Source organism: Planococcus citri, chromosome 3 (genome assembly GCF_950023065.1).
Source record: "Planococcus citri chromosome 3, ihPlaCitr1.1, whole genome shotgun sequence".
Lineage (NCBI taxonomy): Eukaryota > Metazoa > Arthropoda > Insecta > Hemiptera > Pseudococcidae > Planococcus > Planococcus citri.
In genome coordinates, this window is record NC_088679.1 from 61,147,686 (window position 1) to 61,166,858 (window position 19,173).

Below are 19,173 nucleotides of genomic sequence, written 5' to 3' on the forward strand. Positions count from 1 at the left end.
TTTCATTCTGGAATAGGTGCCAGTTTGAGGAACAAAATGAAGAATAATTGCTCTTAAAAGTAGATTCAGCTGATTTTAATGATGGCAAAAAGTTTTCGAAAAACCCTTCCCACAGTTCCCACACAGGTACTTCTCTGTACCCCTTTTGAAAATTTAGTTGTAAAGGCAGCTAATTCCAAAATCCCTGCTCAGTCAAATCATCATCGACCAGCTAGTATATGCTCTTCATGGACGAAACATCACTTAGGTATACACAATTCTCACGTTATTGGCATTTTATATGAAAAACAATCATTTTAAGAAAATTCGTTTACACATTGGTAAAATATCTCAGAAATGTAAACATTTTCATTTTTTAGATTTCCGACGGCATTTTTGCCATATGTGCCAAACTTGTAATTTTTTTTCTCGAAAATGAAAAAAAATGCCCAGCCAATTTTTTAATTTGTAATTCTACATAAAAAAGACTAAAACGAGATTTTTTCAGAATTTTAACTCGTGGACATCACGGTTATATTTAAATTATAACTTTTTGAATAATTTTTTTTTTGGTTTTTGAAAGTGGCCACACTGATTTTGATATCATTCCTTGATTACCCTCTCAAAGTACTACGATTTGAAAAAAATGTCCAAAATTGTATGCCACGTACAACCGAAGCAATTTGCTTCTGAAATTTTCCATTTTCGGCCATTTTGGAAAGCTTCGACGCCCCATTGCTGTGCCAAAAAAAATCGAAAAAATGTGTAATAAAAAAATAGCGTCAAAAGCTCCATTCTTTTTTCAAACATTCCTTGGTATAGATCCCCTCCCGACTCCCCCCCTCAAAAAATGACATTGGAGGATATCGAGTGGTGGTGGAATCTGTTTTCAAACGGAACGAAGCGAATCGAATCATTCACAAACGATTAGCGATTGAACAAATTCATTAACTTCTAGGTGAATCATTCGCGAACGAAATAATCAATTTTTAGTGAATCATTCGCGAACGGATTGAATAATTTTCGGCGAATCATTCGCGAACGAATCGAATAATTTTTGGGAATCAATTGAGTAAATTGATTAATTTCCAAGTGAATCGTTCGCGAACGAAATAATCAATTTTTATTTTTTAATGAAATCAATTTTTATTTTTTAGTGAATCATTCGTGAACGAATTGAACCATTTTTTGTTGAATCATTTGATTAATTTTTTGTTGAATCATTCGCGAACGAGTTGAAAATTTTTTTAGTGAATCATTCGCGAACGAATTGATTTGTATAAGTGACTCGTTCACGGACGAATCGATTCACTTGATTAATTTTTGGTGAATCATTCGCGAACGAATTGAATAATTTTTTATGAATCATTCGCGAACGAATTGAAATTTTTTAGTGAATCATTCGCGAACGAATTGATTTGTAAAAGTGACTAGTTTGCGGTTGCGGATGAATCGATTCACTTGCAAACGAATTGAATAATTTTTTGTTGAATCATTCGCGAACGAATTGAATAATTTTTGATGAATCATTCGCGAGCGAATTGATTAGTATGAGTGACTCGTTCGCGATCGAATCGATTCACTTAATTAATTTTTGGTGAATCGGTCACGAACGAATTGAATAATTTGTTGGTGAATCATTCGCGAACGAAATAATCAATTTTTATTTTTTAGTGAATCATTCGTGAACGAATTGAATAATTTTTTGATGAATCATTCGCGAACGAATTGATTTGTATAAGTGACTCGTTCGCGAACGAATTGAATAATTTTTTGATGAATCATTCACGAACGAATTGATTAGTATGAGTGACTCGTTTGCGATCGAATCGATTCACTTCATTAATTTTTGGTAAATCGGTTACGAACGAATTGAATAATTTGTCGGTGAATCATTCGCGAACGAATTGATTCATAAATTATTGAAAAATAATTAATTCGTTGGCGAATGATTCGCTAAAAATGAATCATTCAATCTATTCGTACGTGAATGTAAATCCGTTCTTGAATAATTCCCAGGGCTTCAAACCCGTACCCGTACCCGTACCCGAATACCCGAATACCCGAACAAAAATCCATAAATTTCTGTACCCGAACCCGTACCCGTACCCGAAAAAATAAAACAAGGAATACCTGTACCCGAACCCGTACCCGATTGAACTATTTTGAACCCGAATACCCGATAGATCGGGTATTTTTTCAGGTATTTCATCAAAATTGTATCAAAAATGGCGAAAATGGAAGAAAATCCCATACCCGTACCCGATACCCGTACCCGAAAAATTTTCTGTACCCGTACCCGAAACCCGTACCCGATCCTCTGAAAAAAATTTCTGTACCCGTACCCGATACCCGTACCCGAAAACGTTCGGGTTTGAAGCCCTGATAATTCCCTAAAATGAATTGATATTCTCACGAACAATTCACTGAGAAATGAATCAATTTATACGTAAACAATTCGTTTGAAAACAGACCAACTTGTTAATAATCGATTCTTAGGAATGGTGGAGAGACCTTGTGAGACTTCAAGTTTCTTCGAAATCGGTTCAGCCGTTTTCTAGGTAATGACTAATGAGTTTTAAAAAATTTTGTCACTCGATAAGCTAGGAAGCTTTGAGCTTCTGAACTGTTCCTTTGTTTTATGCCATTAAATTTTCATTTGTGAGTCCTTTGAACTTGCTTAGGGCGTTTTTTTTCGGTAGCTCATCAAATTCGATCTTCAACAATCGATTTACATCCTCAATAAGTTGTCGATTATACCATCAGAGCATTCTGCTGCCTCGATACAGACCAAAGTTAGTAACGCTAACGTCGAAAACTTGTTAACTATCCGAGCCAACACGTTTATAACGCAAATAACACGACATCGCCTGCTAAAAGGACGGCTGCGGTCGGCTCAAATGCGAATGTTACCATTAATTGGAATACTCGAAATAGGCGCTGAAACAAACGAATACATACTATACTACATAGTAGGTAGGTACATATATAAGGGTTTTGTACTACAATACAAAGATGAGGAAAACATTATGTATTTGCTTTTGTTTGCTTCGACTGTAGTTACAGACGAACCGAAACTCGAATGCAGGCTGCAGCGGACGAAATGTTTGAAAAATATACTTACGTGCGGCGATGTAAAGAAGTCGAGATGGCTTATTTATTTCATTATACTTACTCGTATATATACTAGTACGAGACACGAGTACGACTATGTGTAATATTCGTACAAATAAGTATACGAACGATAAAGACGAAGAAGAAAATTCTAGAGGGATGGTAGACTAACTGTTATGGCCTTGGACTACTGTGAATAGTCCTTGACTCGGTTCTCCATTCTGTTCTCTACACTTTTATATGTACTATAGTTAAAACTTTTCCATATCGATTTAGAGATACTTTACATGGCGAATTCGTAGAATACTGGCGTAGTTTTTGAGAAGTGTGTGCTTCCTTCTCCGTTGTCTCAGCTCTCTCAGAGGCTAACATAGCGTGTTGGCTTATTAAAAAACTCTCGCGGATATTTACATAGTTACAACTTTCAAGTTACTAAGAACTAAAGCTGCGGAAAATTTCCATAACACAGGAAATCATCCCCCTTTTCATCTTCCTATATATATCTGAGATCGATTGATCTTTGTTTTAATGTTGGTACTGTATGCGGTGTGCCTTTTTAGACCTAGTCTACGTATCGTTGTATAGGTTAGAATGTACGAGTACGTGTGTTACGACAATGTTCACGTCATCGTGGCCTCTATACAGCCTCTGGAATAGTGATTGTCATTAATCACGGGTGTTTGACCGTTGCATTTGCCTACCTAGTGGTGGACGTACGTCTTGATAAATGATGCTATGTAGATTTTGTTCAACTTGTGTCATTCTTTCCTCGTGTGTGTGTTTTTTTTTACGTGCCAGGAAAAATATCTACGTAGGTACCTATGTATAAAGCCTAAGAAATGTGACTAAACTTATCGCACCTTTGATTTTTCGACAAATGCCTCGATAATGCTGCGTCAGCAGTCGTAGATTAACTTTACGGGGCTAATATTTTGTTGGTATGTTTGCAGGGGTACTCAGAATGGGTACTGGTGAGACGATACGGTGTTGGCTGCTGTGGGCGGTGGCAGTTCATCCAGTCGTCGCCGGCAATCCAGACGCCAAGCGTCTCTACGACGACCTTTTATCAAACTACAATAAGCTCGTTCGGCCGGTAGTGAATACTTCCGATGTATTGCGAGTTTGCATTAAATTAAAATTATCGCAATTGATAGATGTGGTGAGTAGAGTTCTGTTTTAATTTACTGTATTGTAGATTATTTTGTATATGGGTATTTAATTACAATGTGGTATTTGTGCATCTGTGAGAACAGATTTGAGATACGCAAATTGAGATTAATTTCCAGAATGGTCGAGAAAAAATTTAGATGCAATTCTCGATTAGTTGAGAAGTTGCTCGTCTTTGAATTATGAGAAATCATTTTGAATTATGAGAAATCATTCTAAAAAAAAAAAATTCAAAAAAATTCGATTCTCGTTCAAAATTGACTGAAACTTATTAAAAATTATTGAGAGAAAATTTTTTGATTGATCGTGCGATCTTATGAATTTTAAACAATTTAAGAGGGGAAAAATTGATATTTTTTGAGAGATTTTTCAGAACTCAAACACGCATTACTTTTCAACTACGAATACTTACCTACAAAAAATAACTTACCTTATAGCATTTTTTTTAGGACACCCTGTATACTATAATTTCCACTGTAAAATATCCATGTTGCAATATTCGTATCGATTTTGACCTCGTTTTCACATATGTACGATACACTGTATTGAAAATTTTATATCTTTGTGGTAAAAGTTGGCAAAGAAAAAGATTTCTCTTTTTTTTATGATTCGTATTTTCTCGACTCGACCAAAAGTAGGTAACGGTATGTACGGTATTTGCAAAATACCATACAACTATGTGGAATGAATAACTTCGACGTTGAGTTTAATTTTCAAAAGTTTTACGAGTTTTTCGTTGTCCAAGATAACATTTATGTACCTAAGTGTAGCTCGTTGATGTACACGAACCTTACTTACGTATACGTATATTATCGTCAGGTTCCTACGTTTATTCTTCGATTTTCAACAAAAATTTTCAATTTGTTGTGACAGTTTTCTATTTATGCACTTACAAGGGAGGTGGGAAGGGAAGGTATCCCAAACCGGCTGAACATTTTTTGAACTGGATAAAGCTAAATCGAAAGAGCATACTCAAAAATATAGCCCTTCTTTAGCCAACATTTCAGGGGATAAAATGCATGTTTTAAAAAAAATTGATGAATTTTTTAAAACCAAAGAATGAAAAATTCGAAAAAATCAAAGTTTTGTTAAATTGAACGAGAAAGCTGAAATTTGGTAACTCTACTTTTGATCCACCGAATTGATTGGAAATGGTTTCGAATCCGTTTGAGTAGGTATTTGTGGAGCCTTCAGTTAAATTCTGAAGTTGAAATATCTTCAAAATGCTGCTCAATGTACCTAGTTGCAAAGCTAAAATTATCTTGATACCTTAGTTTCAACAAGCTAAGTCGATTGAAAATGGTTTTAAGCTGTTCTGAAGCCGTCAGTCATATTTCAGATGTTCCAGAATTTCAAACGATGTCATAATCATAAAAATTTCCCAAAATAACTCCAGTCTGAAACAAGCTTCAATCGACTCTAAATCTTAAAATTAAAGTACGAGGTAGGTTCATAAAATAACGTCCTTTTTGAGTGTAAAAATGTTATTACTTAATAAATAATATAGACAAGAATGGTTTGAAAATTTGAAATTTACTGTCTTTTCCTTACTTTTCAACATAGTCACCAAAATTATATATACATTATTATCCCAAAAGTCCTTCAAAATGTAAATATATAAAAACGGGTTTTGTACTTACACTTAGATGAAAATTCGCGAAGTTGTAAACACATGTTTTTTGTCATTTTGGCCATTGGCGAAATTCTTCTTCAAATCTCACTCAAAGTTAGAAAGATTGGCCGAACCAATTTTGATGAAACTTGGAATACAGCTTTGATTTGTTATCAATTACTGACTAAAGGTAAAAGATTTACCCCGTAGCCCCCTCCTTTTTGGGCCCCAAAAATTCACAAAACTGAACAAAAATATCAAAAGGCACTTCCCTATTTGTAGCCTAATCGCACCAACCTTGAGCTGCGTTTAAAGATGCTGAAAAATTACAAATTTTGAAAAAATGACGAGTAAGTATGTTGTCAGCAAGTACGATCACACAAAACCGGAGATAAAAATGTACAAATATCAAAAGGCACTACTACATACGATGTTCAAAATACGTATATTTTGAACAAAATTCCAGTATAATTGGTGCCTTATTCGAAGCTCTAGCTTTGTTTAAAGAAGCAAAAATGGTGAAAATTTGGGGTCCAATGCCTTCGAGACAGGTGGACCGACTACGCCTACTTTTACTATTTAGCTTTTCTCCTTACCCTTTCCTCTTCAATTAAAAACCAAACTCTTTAGGTTCAACTTTGTTTAATGCGAAATACTATTTACAAAATAGGAAAACTCTATAAAGTAATTAATGTATCTTAATTCTAGGTACCTATTTATATTGTGCCTCGGATTCTTCGTAAATCATGTAGAGCTGCAGCTACCGAGATAACATTAGCTTCACCGATGCCCCAAAATTTTAAACCAGCAATCACCGCTTCTTTGTTATCCCAGCTCACTTTTCTTTCCAGGTTTTCGTTATGAATCCGGTGTGTTAATTCTGCGTATAATTTGGCTCCAGCCAGAGCAGCGTCTTCATTAGTACGAATGCCATACTCGCTCAGCGATTTCTTAAATACCGCGATATCTTGGTTTTCTGATTCGTCATTATTTTCTAAAATTGCCATAAATTGGCGGTATATGAAGTAAAACGTTTCAATGCGTCTCCTGGCAGATTCGCGTTCAGCGCGGGTATTGGCTTCATCTCTCACTCTGATGAGACGAGGGGGAATAGCAGCTTCTGGAGGATTCTTCACCTTCTCAGCAGCTGCACTCACCTTACTGTTCATTTTACAAAATCTGTCTACGAAATTCTCCGATAAACGAAGCACGTAATCTACGGATCCAATTTCAATTACGGTTTCTTCCAAGCGTTTCTATAATTATGAATATTTAGAATAATAATTAGTACTAAGTAGGTAAGTATGTCATCATTTAATCGCATTCGGATAGTTCCACGTCAATTCGACCAAGAAGTGGTAAGGAGGGGGGTCGGCGATTTTTTTGAAATTTTTGCTGTGGAAAGACCTTTTAAAGAGATGACCAATGGCGCAAATCGCAGACCTCTAGTCACTTTTTAAAGGCTGTAAGGGGGTGTCAAAGTTTTCAGTGAACTTGAAATATCAAAACTCATCACAAAAAAATTAAAATTCGAAAAGATTCAAAAAATAAACGAATTTTTTTTTTTTTTCTATGAGTGTAATTTTTATCAAATTTTTTATGAAATACTTGGAGTCAGAAACAGCTCAAAATAAGACGACTGAATAAATTTTAACTTTTTTTGATATTTGGAATTGAAAATTGAATTTTTTCGAATTTTGTTTTTTTTTTTTGTGATGTGAGTTCATTTGAAGAGTGATATTCCAAAACTCGCTTTGTCCATTTTCACAACCTTTCCGGAAAGAGGAAAAACAGTTTCCCTTCAAACGGGTAAATTGGCTTTTTAGGCGAGTTTAGCACTTTATTTGGGTGGATTTATGATGTAGGAGTGTAGGTAAGGTATACACTTCATCCACTAAATACTGTTGAAAAAAATTTCAATAAAAATGGACAAAGCGCATTTTGGAACATTATTTTTTTTTTTAATTTTAGTGAATTGGCTATTTAGGTGAGTTAAACACCTCATTTTGGTAGGTTGATGATGTAGGAATGTGAGTTAATACTTCATCTACCAGGTACCGCTGAAAAACGCACTTTGATAAAAATGGACAAAGAGAGTTTTGGAATATCACTCTTCATTTCGTCGAGTTAAAGTGATTTTTCAACTTTTTCAAAGGATATGTAAAAATAGGGATTAAATGGATCAACTTCACCAATCAAAACTTTTTTTCATGTTTCAAATCAAAGAATCGTATTTTTTTTGTAAATTTTTAATTTTTTAAAATAGACTACGAAATAATGCCATCCCAATTTTTTATATGTTGTTCAGCATGAAAAGTTGTCCATCATATTTTTTTCAGAATTTTTGAGGGTCGAAACGACATGAAAACTATATTTTGAAAATGTTTGACCCAATTTTTCGTAAGATAAAAAGTGGCAACACTGATTTTTATGATATGCTCGAAAAGCAGTAACATTTCTGCTTTGTTCTTTTCGCACGGATAAATTACAAGTGTTTTGACTAGAACAATTCCATTGTTACTTTGACCCCTTCATTACAAAATGGCGGTTTGAAATTTTTAAAAGGGCAGAACCCCCCTCCCCCCAAATTGCCCTAATTTTTTTTCTTAAATTGGTTTTGTTCTTTAGACTCTTTAGAACCGATCTAAAAAAATGCGAAATTTTTATCAGCATTTGGTGAAAAATGAGAAGATTAATTTAAAAAAAAACACATTTTAGCCCCCCCCCCCCAAATACTTGTCCTAGGGGTCCAAAATTTTCATCACAGTTTTTTCTCATTATGGTTGACCTTTTAGGCTAGGAGCAGTCAATAACTCTTTCAAGGGCCGAATCATCATACTTAACCCGCTATACCCTTTACTGCACTTGTGTACGGTGTAGAAAGTGTAGGATTTTTGTTCTTTTCCTTTTTACTTTCCGAACAGCGCGAAGCGCGATGTATAGGAAAGTATTGTTTTCGGCCGGAAAATGAACTTGGAATTTACACTCGTTTTTGAATTTTGACTTCACACAAGTTTGTTTTGACAATTTTGAGATGATGTGTGTATACATGTATGTATGTACGTATGTATCTTTTAAGCGCGGCTTTTTCGCCTCCGTTTCATATGTATACGCTCCTGTTCGCCTCCAAATTGGAGGCGAAAACGTATTGTCGTGTATATCCTCAAAATAGTGATCTATGGACTCTAAAACGTCTAAATACCAATTTTTGTCTGGAGGTGAAAATGACCATATACATACCTATACGGATACATTTTAGTGTCATCATGTCAACACCAAAATCACCACTAGTAATTTCAAAGAATGAAAACAGTTTCTTTTTACCTCCGAATAAAACTTGTCTCCTTTGGATGTGCTCTAACTAATTCTTGCACAAGAAGCCTGATTTTGAAAAGAAGACACTCATAGGATGATTCTAAACATTGGAGACAAAAACGCCTTGTGTTATAAAGGAAAGGAAGTGAAATGTATGTATGTGTCAAAAAATGTCTGTACACGCGATAAAAAGCGACCTAATGATATCTCATTGAAATTTGTGGAGGTGGTCGGAAGTATGATAAAGACAGAATTTGGAGTTCGTTTTATGGGCCTTGAAATGTAAAAAATGAACCAAAGCAACTCCAACTTTTGCCAAGGCTTATTAATCTTTACATGGTAAACAATTAAACATCACACACTTTCGTCTCTTTTTAGTTCAACTGCAGGACGAGAAACGCATAAGGCGCGGCGCGGCCCACGGTGGTCCGATTAGTTATGCTTTATTTCAAAGTGATAATTAAACGCCGCATCGCCATGGGAATGGGGGATGTTTCTCATTTTTACGATTTTACATTTTTACAGTTATTTCGCGTAGTTCTCAGATATAGAGGAATGTTTGGAAAGTTTGTGATGCGTAGCATCAGATTTTTTTTACACTAGTGCAGGCAAGTTTGTGTTCTATTCAGTCGGGTGTACGTACTCTGGTGTAATGCATTGGTGTACTTGGTGCATACACCATGCGCACTGAAATTGAATTGATTATTGATGATAATTGTTTGCGTTTGCGTTCAAATGTGAATTAATTTATTGATAAAAAGTTGTAAAATGGAGAGAAAATTGTAAAAAAGCTTATTTCATTATATTTACAAACTATCGGAAGTGATGATGATAACAAAAATGGGATGAAAAAAACATCACCAAATAAATGTTACACCGCCACATACACTCATGTGAGTGGTGCATGAGTGGAGTACACCACTCATTCCAGTGTAATACACCAAGCTACACTAGTGTAAAAAGTAAATGCGAAAAGAATGCTGCTTTTAACTAACATTTTAAGAGAAACAAGTGCATTTTTTCGGCAACCTTCGGATTCGTTCGGAGTATCATCGTTGGACTTGCTTTTTTTTCTCTGCTATTGAATGAAACTTTCCTGAATGTTGAATTCAAATCTCAATTGTTCATGATTTGTAGTTCCTCTCAAGTTTACTGTTCTTACTATTATTTTAGGTTAGGTACCTTAAACATGGTGCATTCTATTTAGTATTTTTTCATTATTTTACATTACCTACTTACTTTTGTGAATGTTAGCATCACATATTTCAGTGTTTCATTAATTTTAAGATTTTTCTCCTCGCATCTTTGTTCATGAAGTTACCAGTCATTTTCATTTTGGTTATAAACAGCAAAAAATAAAAAAATAAGAAACTGAATCTATACACGGCAAAGGAGACCTCTGGTCATTTTTTTGTAGTACATATTTACTACGTTTTATAGTACGTACTACTAATTGTAAGATATATAGTAAAAATTACTTTTTCTACTACATTTTTTAGTTGTATGTACTTACTATAAAATGTAGTAAATTTTACATAAGGGGTGACCAGAGGGCCACTTTACTAAATTTTACAGTAATTTCTACTAACAGTTCTCTCGGTGTAATAAGTACATAATTATGTTTTATTTTTGTATTCCAATCCAAAAATTTTACAGAAATATAGCAATTGGATCCGAACGAATCCGAAGGTTGCCGAAAAAATGCACTCGTTCCTCTTAAAACGTACTGCTTCACTAGCAAGCCTTTCAAAACCCTCAGCTATTGGAGAAAGTTACATATTGGTAGGTATCGTGGTTATCGAGTTATCCACTGCTGAAATAGATGCTGATATTTTAAGTTCACTGAAAACTTTGACACCCTCTAGCAGTCTTTAAAAAAGGGCTAGAGGGCTGCGATTTGCGCCATTGGTCATCTCTTTGGAAGGTTTTTCCACAGGATAAATTTCAAAAAAATCGCCGACCCCCCCCCCCTACTACTTCTTGGTCGAATTGATGTGGAATGACCCATTCGTCTTGACGTCGCAAATTTAGAATTTTCCCCTCTCAAAAAGATGTTAATTCAAGAAATCTCATCTTAAAAAATCGCTAAACCTAGGTAATTGAAAAAAAAAACAAAAAACAGAAAAGTATTCTAAAATAAAAAGTTGGTATTTTGCAATGAGTTGGAAAATAATCAGAAAATTAGGTATAAAAAAGTTCTCGATTTTCGATGGCTTTCTCAGATACAAAATAGGTAGGTACGAGTACCTATTATCCAACATTCACGTAAAAATAAAATTCATGATCAAAGATTGGTCATAAATCATAATTGAAAAGCGATCGGAAGTTGGAAGCTGTTTTTACATTAGGTACTCATGATAAGAAAGTACACGCTTTCGCTCCTACTAAGTATGCGGGTCGAAAAGCAGTCTTTTCATCCCGGCACTTTTGACCCACGTAAAGTGCGCGAATTTGGCGTAACATTTGTACTCGTAGGTGGATAGGTATACCAGATATTAGTGTTGAATTTATCTTACTATTTTTTCTCCGACTCGTACGAAGGCCATCTCCTGTTGTAGCGGAGTTAATTCCTCCCAGTCTTTATCGAAATCCAAGTCATTGAGCGTCTTTTTCAGAGTGTTTTTATCATCAGCTATAATACGGTTGACTGTTGAATAAAATTAGGTACCTACATTATAATCGTGGTGGTAAACGCCATCGCGTCGATTGCATAACGTAACCTATGGTGAGACTGGAGACCTGAGCGTCCAAAAATCGGTTTTCTTTATTTTAGGTTTTCGGGTAGTACTTCATAGTACTTTCAATCAGTATAAGTGTCTAGTAATAAGAATTCATAATACCATGTTCCCTAATGTGGCTGATTAGAAAACGTTTCTCAGCGCTAGCAGCTGCATAGAAAATTTCCTAGATAGCCATGCTCGGAGAACTGAGAAATCAGCAAATTAATATGGGAAAGCGGAGGTTTAATCCAAAATGTTGGAATACGCTTGGAATACTTTTGATTTATTTTTTGGGATACCTCTGACGTCACCATATCGTAAAGGACTTTGCAAGATACTAAATTTTTTTTTAAAGGACGCTTGGGTCCCTGGTCTCATCCGGTGTCATTTATCTAAGCTTTTAAAAAAAATATTGCAAATAGAAATAACTACTCACCACAGAGAATTACTGCGAGCACTCTAAAACTGAAACGCGTCATTTTTATTCTGCACTACGACTACGAATGTATTTTCAAGAACACTTTGAATGTCTTCCTATTGCTTGTAAGTGAGACCGCAATCTGTTGAAGTAATCGGAATGTACAAGTATCACGAATCTCTATAATATAACCCTATGCTGTACATCGGTATTCAATTTGGATCATAATAACTGATTCAATCAGTGTAACTGATTAGATAGGCAGCATGGTTTCGTAAATTCAATTACAAACATTGCGAAGTAAAATTGAAATTCTTTAAATTCGTTGGAAAGAGCAAAATCAATATCGCTACCATATCGCTGTAACCGATACCTATTCCTTATCACTTATCAAGAACAGGAGCTATACTTCCTTGTCGATGTCATTTAAATCTACACGTGTAGGAGTACATACCTAATTAATCCTCAACACTTGATGAAAATCTCAACTCATGATCCTTCGCAGAGAAGGGACCTTATGTGTGGGGAAACCCAATATATTTTTTTGAATGTTTTTTTTGTAGCACTGCGATAACAAATGTAACAAAATCATTTTATGTTTCATATTTCTTTTCAAATAAGTCCAATTTCATTTCAAATATTTTCGAATAGGTATTTTGTCTTGAAATGCATATTTTCAAATATTTGATTGCTATTTGAATATTTTCGTCTAAAATTACCGCATATTTCACAATTTATCGAAATACAATTTCAATTCAAACATTTTGTTCTATTTTTCGAATAATGTGTGTAATTTAGGAAACAAAACCCAACGATATAGCTATTTTTGTAATGTGCTTGTCAAGACGAATGAAACGATACCATTTTGAATTCGAATATTTTTAGGAAATTTGAATATTTTGGCAATATTTTACTCCAAAAAATCGAATTTTATATTTAATATTTTACCTCAAATGAGAGCATATTTTGGATTACCCTATTTATGTGTTTTTACGCAAAGGGTCCACAGTCCACACAGTCAATTTTAAAATCAAAATCAAGGCGTTAATAGCCCGTTTTGGACAATTTTTGACCACGTCACGTGATGAGGAGGTCTTCAACGACCAGAATCAATGAAAAAAAAAAAAGTTCATTATCCATGACAGTAAATAAGAATTCAAAAAAAAAAAAAAAAAAATAGCAATTTGAAAGGAAAATTGAGAAAATTGCTCAAAATTGGATCGTGTGGACCAGCTTACATCCAATGCTTGTACATACATTAATTTCTATACCTACCAACCATTCACGATTTTTTAAATTTTTTTGCGAATCTCGGATTTTTCATTTTTTTATTCAAATGAGCATAGCGCGATAAAAAGGGCGAATCGGCCCCTAACAGGGATTTTCAAATTACCCAACGAAAGTTGGTTCTTGAGGTCCAAAACACTGGTCTTTAACCTCTCTAAAAAAGAAAAATTGAAATTCTTGATGGGTAGCAATTTTTATCGTTGACAGTTTGTTCTTCTTTCTGGTGAAATGTACATTTTTAGTTTTTCATTGACTTTATTCTTTAAAGTCGTCTAACTCATCTAATTAAAACTCGCTAATGTGTTGAAACCATAAGGTTCTACGTGGGACGAACTATAGGTACATAAGTAGGTATAGGTACCTAATGTTACTTTTTAACTTTTTCATTACCCTTTCTCTTCTATAAAAAACCAAACTCTTCAGCTTTAACTTTATTTAATGCGAAATACTACTTACAAATAGAAAAACTCTGTACAATAATTAAATGTACCTACATAATATCTTAATCTATTTATGTAACTACACGGAGAATGGCTCTATACCAGATGCACTTTTCTCTCGATTTTTTTGATTTTTTTTTTTGGTCAGATGCGCTTTTTAGTAGAAGCTTACTTTTTACCCACTTGCGCTTTTTGGTTGTTTAAAATTCCGAATGTGTTCCCAAAATTGAAAGAATTGAAAGATACAATCTATTTAATGAAGAATGAATGAACGATTGAGTTTTATTAAGTAGATAACATTAACATAACGAGAAGCCATGGTTGTAACTTTTATAGAAACGTCTATAAATCTCACCAAAGTGCCCCTCTTTCAATTTTTATTTTTTAGTCAAAGTTTTGTAAAAAAAAAAAGAAAAAAAAAACGGGATACCTATTCCGGTAGGCCAAGCACATATATAAGTATTTGTAAGTTTCAGCACCGCATTTTATGACCTAGAACCTATTTTTATTGATCAAATAAAGTGAAACTTGGGAAATAGAGTTTTCTCGCGAGGTTTATTTGACCCCTGGAGTTGGGAGGGTCAAAGTTGAAAACTACAGAAAGGTAATTTTTTTGGAGAAGCATAATTTGGCCCCAAATAAATGAAAAGGGTCCAAAATCATACCATTGATGAGTATCATCATTGTATTCAACATATCCAAATTTCAGATTCCTAGGTCATCCTCACCTTATTTAAGGTGGAAAAAACCTTAATTTAGCCCTATTTTACCCGATCATCGACCGCACCTCGCCCCTAAAATTGACCTAGGGAGCCACAATCTCCAGCATACAATGGGATGGTGCCACTCAAGTGCTTTTTTTCTGATTTCAACCTTCTAACCCTATATTTGACCTCATCTCTCCAGAGTCAAAAAGGACGATTTTTGGGCTATTTTATTTTTTTGAATGATTATTTTAAAAAGAAACACGCGGGGATATGCCGCCGCACGTACCGGTCGACTGCATCTTCAAGTTTATTCACAATTGAAAAAAAAAATCAAAAAACATAAAAGTCATTTTGAATAATTTAAATTTTGCACAAAAAAACATTACCTATTCATTTTCAAAAACACCCGAGGTCTCAATTGATCTGCATACCTACCCCACTATAATCCAATATCAACGCCAAAATGAAAATAATAAAGATAAAAACGGAAATGGAAATCATCGTCGTAAATCATGTAGAGCTGAAGCTACCGAGATAACATTAGCTTCATCGATGCCCCAAAATTTTAAACCAGCAATCACCGCATCTTTGTCGTTCCAGTTCACGTTTGTTCCCAGGTCTACGTTATGGATACGGTGTGATAATTCGGAATTCAATATGGCTCCAGCCAAAGCAGCGTCTTTATTTGTTTGAATTCCGTACTTCCGCAAAGATTTCTTGAATAACGCGATGTCTTCGTTCTCTGATTCGTCATAGTTTTCTAAAATTGCCAATAATTGGCGGTATACGAACTTAAATGTTTCAATGTATCTTCTAGCGGAATCGCGTTCAACTTTGGTTTGGCCTTCATCTCTCGCCCTGGTGAGACGAGTGGGGATCAAATTTTCATCCGGATCATCTAGCGCATTGGCTGCTTGCTTTACTTTATCATTTTGTTTGCAAAATTTAATTATAAAATTCTCTAATAGTCGACGGATAAAATCTACGACGCCAACTTGAATTACCGTCTCTTCCAAGCGTTTCTAAAATTATTAATATTTCGAATAATAAGTCATCATTTAAACACATTTATCAAAAAAAAAAAATCAAGCCATTTCAGCTGGACGTCACAAATTTAGAATCGTCCCCTCTCAAAAAGATGTTACGTAATTCAAGAAATCTCATTTTGAAAAATTGCTACCTAATTGAAAAAAAGAATGAAAAACGGTTTCAAAACAAAAAGTTGCTAACTTTGCAAAGAGTTGGATAATACCTAACCAACAAATTATGAAAAATTCACCAATTTCCAATTGCTTTTTCAGATACCTACAAAGATAGTGACGTAATTTTTTAAAAATTGTATGTACCTATGTGTAACTCTAAACTTGCACTTTTAACCCTTTCGGCTACGAGACAAACTGACGGATAAAACTTGAAGTGCTTTAAACTGAGTAAGGTCGGTTGCTGCACAGAACTCAAAATTTGCTGGAAATCGCACATTCAGAAAGTATTCATGTCACAAATGGCAAAAAACCTTAAATTGACTATTTTTCCATTTATGACACCGAATAGCATTATAAATCAAAATCAAGCCTTCTGAGGCATCTGATATTTCAATATGAAAATATTGATAACAAGCATTTTTGAAAATAGAAAAAAAGATGAGCTAAAATAAAATAAGTTTGCGTAAAAAAAGAAATTTTTTAAGAAAAACAAGGCTTGCGACTTCAGATGGTTATTCAAACTGCAAATGTTTGAAGGTGATTGCTTGTGGGAAGATTAAAATTGATGGAAAAATCTTTGTGTTATAGAGAGCATTTTTCGAAATTGTGAAAACCCATGTCATAAATCAACGCTAATTTTCAATGAAATTCTGAAAAATATGATGTAATTTTCATTTTGTGACACATACATCTCTCTTGAGGTGATTTGCTTGGGTGAGTAAGTCACCTCAGAAGATGACTAGGTGAACTTTTGCGAGCATTTGAATTTTATGATATATACAGTGTCATAATACAGCCCTCAATCTGTTTGGTCATAGTGAGATAATGAAAATAGAATTCGTATATCATGTTGTGAAATTACTGGAATTACTTTTTAGAAGTTATCTTACAGATAATGAATTCATTGAGCGCAGTCTTTATGACACAGTATCCATCATAAAATTCAAATGCTTGCAAAAGTTCACCTAGTAATCTTCTGAGGTGACTTACTCATCCAAGCAAATCACCTCAAGAGAGATGTATGTGTCACAAAATGAAAATTACATCATATTTTTCAGAATTTCATTGAAAATTAGCGTTGATTTATGACATGGGTTTTCACAATTTCGAAAAATGCTCTCTATAACACAAAGATTTTTCCATCAATTTTAATCTTCCCACAAGCAATCACCTTCAAACATTTGCAGTTTGAATAACCATCTGAAGTCGCAAGCCTTGTTTTTCTTAAAAAATTTCTTTTTTTACGCAAACTTATTTTATTTTAGCTCATCTTTTTTTCTATTTTCAAAAATGCTTGTTATCAATATTTTCATATTGAAATATCAGATGCCTCAGAAGGCTTGATTTTGATTTATAATGCTATTCGGTGTCATAAATGGAAAAATAGTCAATTTAAGGTTTTTTGCCATTTGTGACATGAATACTTTCTGAATGTACGATTTCCAGCAAATTTTGAGTTTTGTGCAGCAACCGACCTTACTCAGTTTAAAGCACTTCAAGTTTTATCCGTCAGTTTGTCTCGTAGCCGAAAGGGTTAACAAAAATATTTCAGTATTTTTTTTTAGCATCCACTAAATTGAAACAAAAACGTGTTTTTATTTAGTGTGTGCAAAGTGTGCGAATTCGGCATAACATACTTGCATACCAGATAATATTAGTGTAGCATTATTTATCTTACTATTTTTTCGTCGGCTTTTGCGAAGGCCATCGCTTGTCTTATTGGAGACATTTCCTCCCAGGCTTCATCGTAACCCAAGTCATTGAGCGTCTTTTTCCCAATCTCCTTATTTGCAGCAATTGTATAGTCGACTGTGGAATAAAATTGGGTAGCTAATTTATTACCATAGAAATCTTATACTTAGTGGAGCTGAACAGAAAGAACCACAATTATTTTTTAAAAAATGCTTCTTTTTAGAGGACCTACATCTCCCCTTCAGTCAGGGACATACGTGGGACTAAAAATTTTTCTGGGCTACTCTCAATTTGAAATGAAAGTCTCTACTGAATTTGGTCATAATCTTCTGACATTTTTTTCGTGATCTTCTCCGGTGTGCATATAAAAAATGCATAGGTACTTGTGTAAGAACATCAAATTGATTTACTTCATGAGATACAAAAGCACGTCGCTGTATCAGATAAAAGTAACTGCGTAGGTATCTGGTTCATTTTTAACTCTAGGTAGGTAGTAGGTACGTACCATACCGTAAAGGAGTTTGCTAGATATGTACTTAATTTTTTCAAAGGACGCTTGGGTCCCTGGTCTCATCCGGTGTCATTTATCTAAGCTTTTTAAAAAAATATTGCAAATAGAAATAACTACTTACCACAGAGAATTACTGTGAGCACTCTAAAACAGAAACGCGTCATCTTTATTTTGCACTACGACTACGAATGTATTTTCAAGAACACTTTGAATGTCTTCCTATTGCTTGTAAGTGAGACCGCAATCTGTTGAGGTAATCGGAATGTACAAGTATCACGAATCTCTCTCTCTCTACGCTGAACATCGGTATTCAACTTTAATCATACGAATACGAGTAACAGATTCGATCAATGTAACTGATTAGATAGGCATTAGGCAGCATAGTTTTGAAAATTCAATTAAGTGAAATTGAGATTCGTCGGGGAGAGAAAAGTTAATATCGCTGTGGCTACTTTATCACGAGTCTAATATGAATGTTGGACATGACGGCCTACATTTCTGAAAGACAAATTTAGCAGGTGGATTAGTCGTTGGTATACAATTCGATGCCAATTGGAGACATCTTATTTGGTCCCTGGTCAGTCATTTTTTGTTCTTCATATTTTTTTTGTAGGTACCGCATTATTTAAGGCCGGTTGGATATAGTTTTTTTTTCATTAGTACCTATTCGTAGTTCATAACGTTACAATCGCAGAAAAATATTCATTCCTTATCAGAAACGGTAGCTGTACTTTTTCGTCAAGGTTATCCAAATCTACACGTGTAGGAAATCATAATTTATTAATCCTCGCACTTGATGAAAATTTCAACTCATGATCGTGATGTTTTGACCTTCACAGAGAACATCAGTGCGCCGACTCCATATGAAAAGGGACCTTATGTGTTTTCACAAAGGATCCTCACAGTCGATTTTAAAATCAAAATTAAGGGGTTATAATAACCCGTTTTAGCCAATTTTTGACCACGCCGCGTGAAGAGCTGTGGTCATTCAACGACCAGAATCAATTTA

At 34.5% G+C, this 19,173-nt stretch overlaps 3 protein-coding genes across 6 annotated transcripts in view; 1 reads left to right on the forward strand and 2 right to left on the reverse strand.

Annotated features, from left to right (window-relative positions):
* The window catches only part of LOC135841720 (acetylcholine receptor subunit alpha-like), a 406,867-nt gene that overhangs the window by 95,778 nt on the left and 291,916 nt on the right, over positions 1 to 19,173 (forward strand). For all 4 annotated transcript variants that reach the window (XM_065358853.1, XM_065358854.1, XM_065358852.1 and 1 more), the window contains exon 2: positions 4,044 to 4,252. In XM_065358853.1, the coding sequence (XP_065214925.1) occupies positions 4,055 to 4,252 (198 nt within the window). In that variant the 5' untranslated portion in view covers positions 4,044 to 4,054. The remainder of the gene's footprint in view (positions 1 to 4,043; positions 4,253 to 19,173) is intronic.
* LOC135841706 (uncharacterized) lies at positions 6,498 to 12,565 on the reverse strand. The gene is made up of 3 exons (XM_065358832.1): positions 12,344 to 12,565; positions 11,704 to 11,834; positions 6,498 to 7,128 (listed from the first exon to the last, which is right to left on the reverse strand). The coding sequence occupies exons 1-3, from the start codon at positions 12,384 to 12,386 to the stop codon at positions 6,589 to 6,591; spliced, it is 714 nt and encodes a 237-aa protein (XP_065214904.1). The 5' UTR covers positions 12,387 to 12,565; the 3' UTR covers positions 6,498 to 6,588.
* Positions 14,031 to 18,471, reverse strand: LOC135841707 (uncharacterized). Its single transcript, XM_065358833.1, has 3 exons — positions 18,286 to 18,471; positions 17,640 to 17,770; positions 14,031 to 15,781 (listed from the first exon to the last, which is right to left on the reverse strand). The coding sequence occupies exons 1-3, from the start codon at positions 18,326 to 18,328 to the stop codon at positions 15,257 to 15,259; spliced, it is 699 nt and encodes a 232-aa protein (XP_065214905.1). The 5' UTR covers positions 18,329 to 18,471; the 3' UTR covers positions 14,031 to 15,256.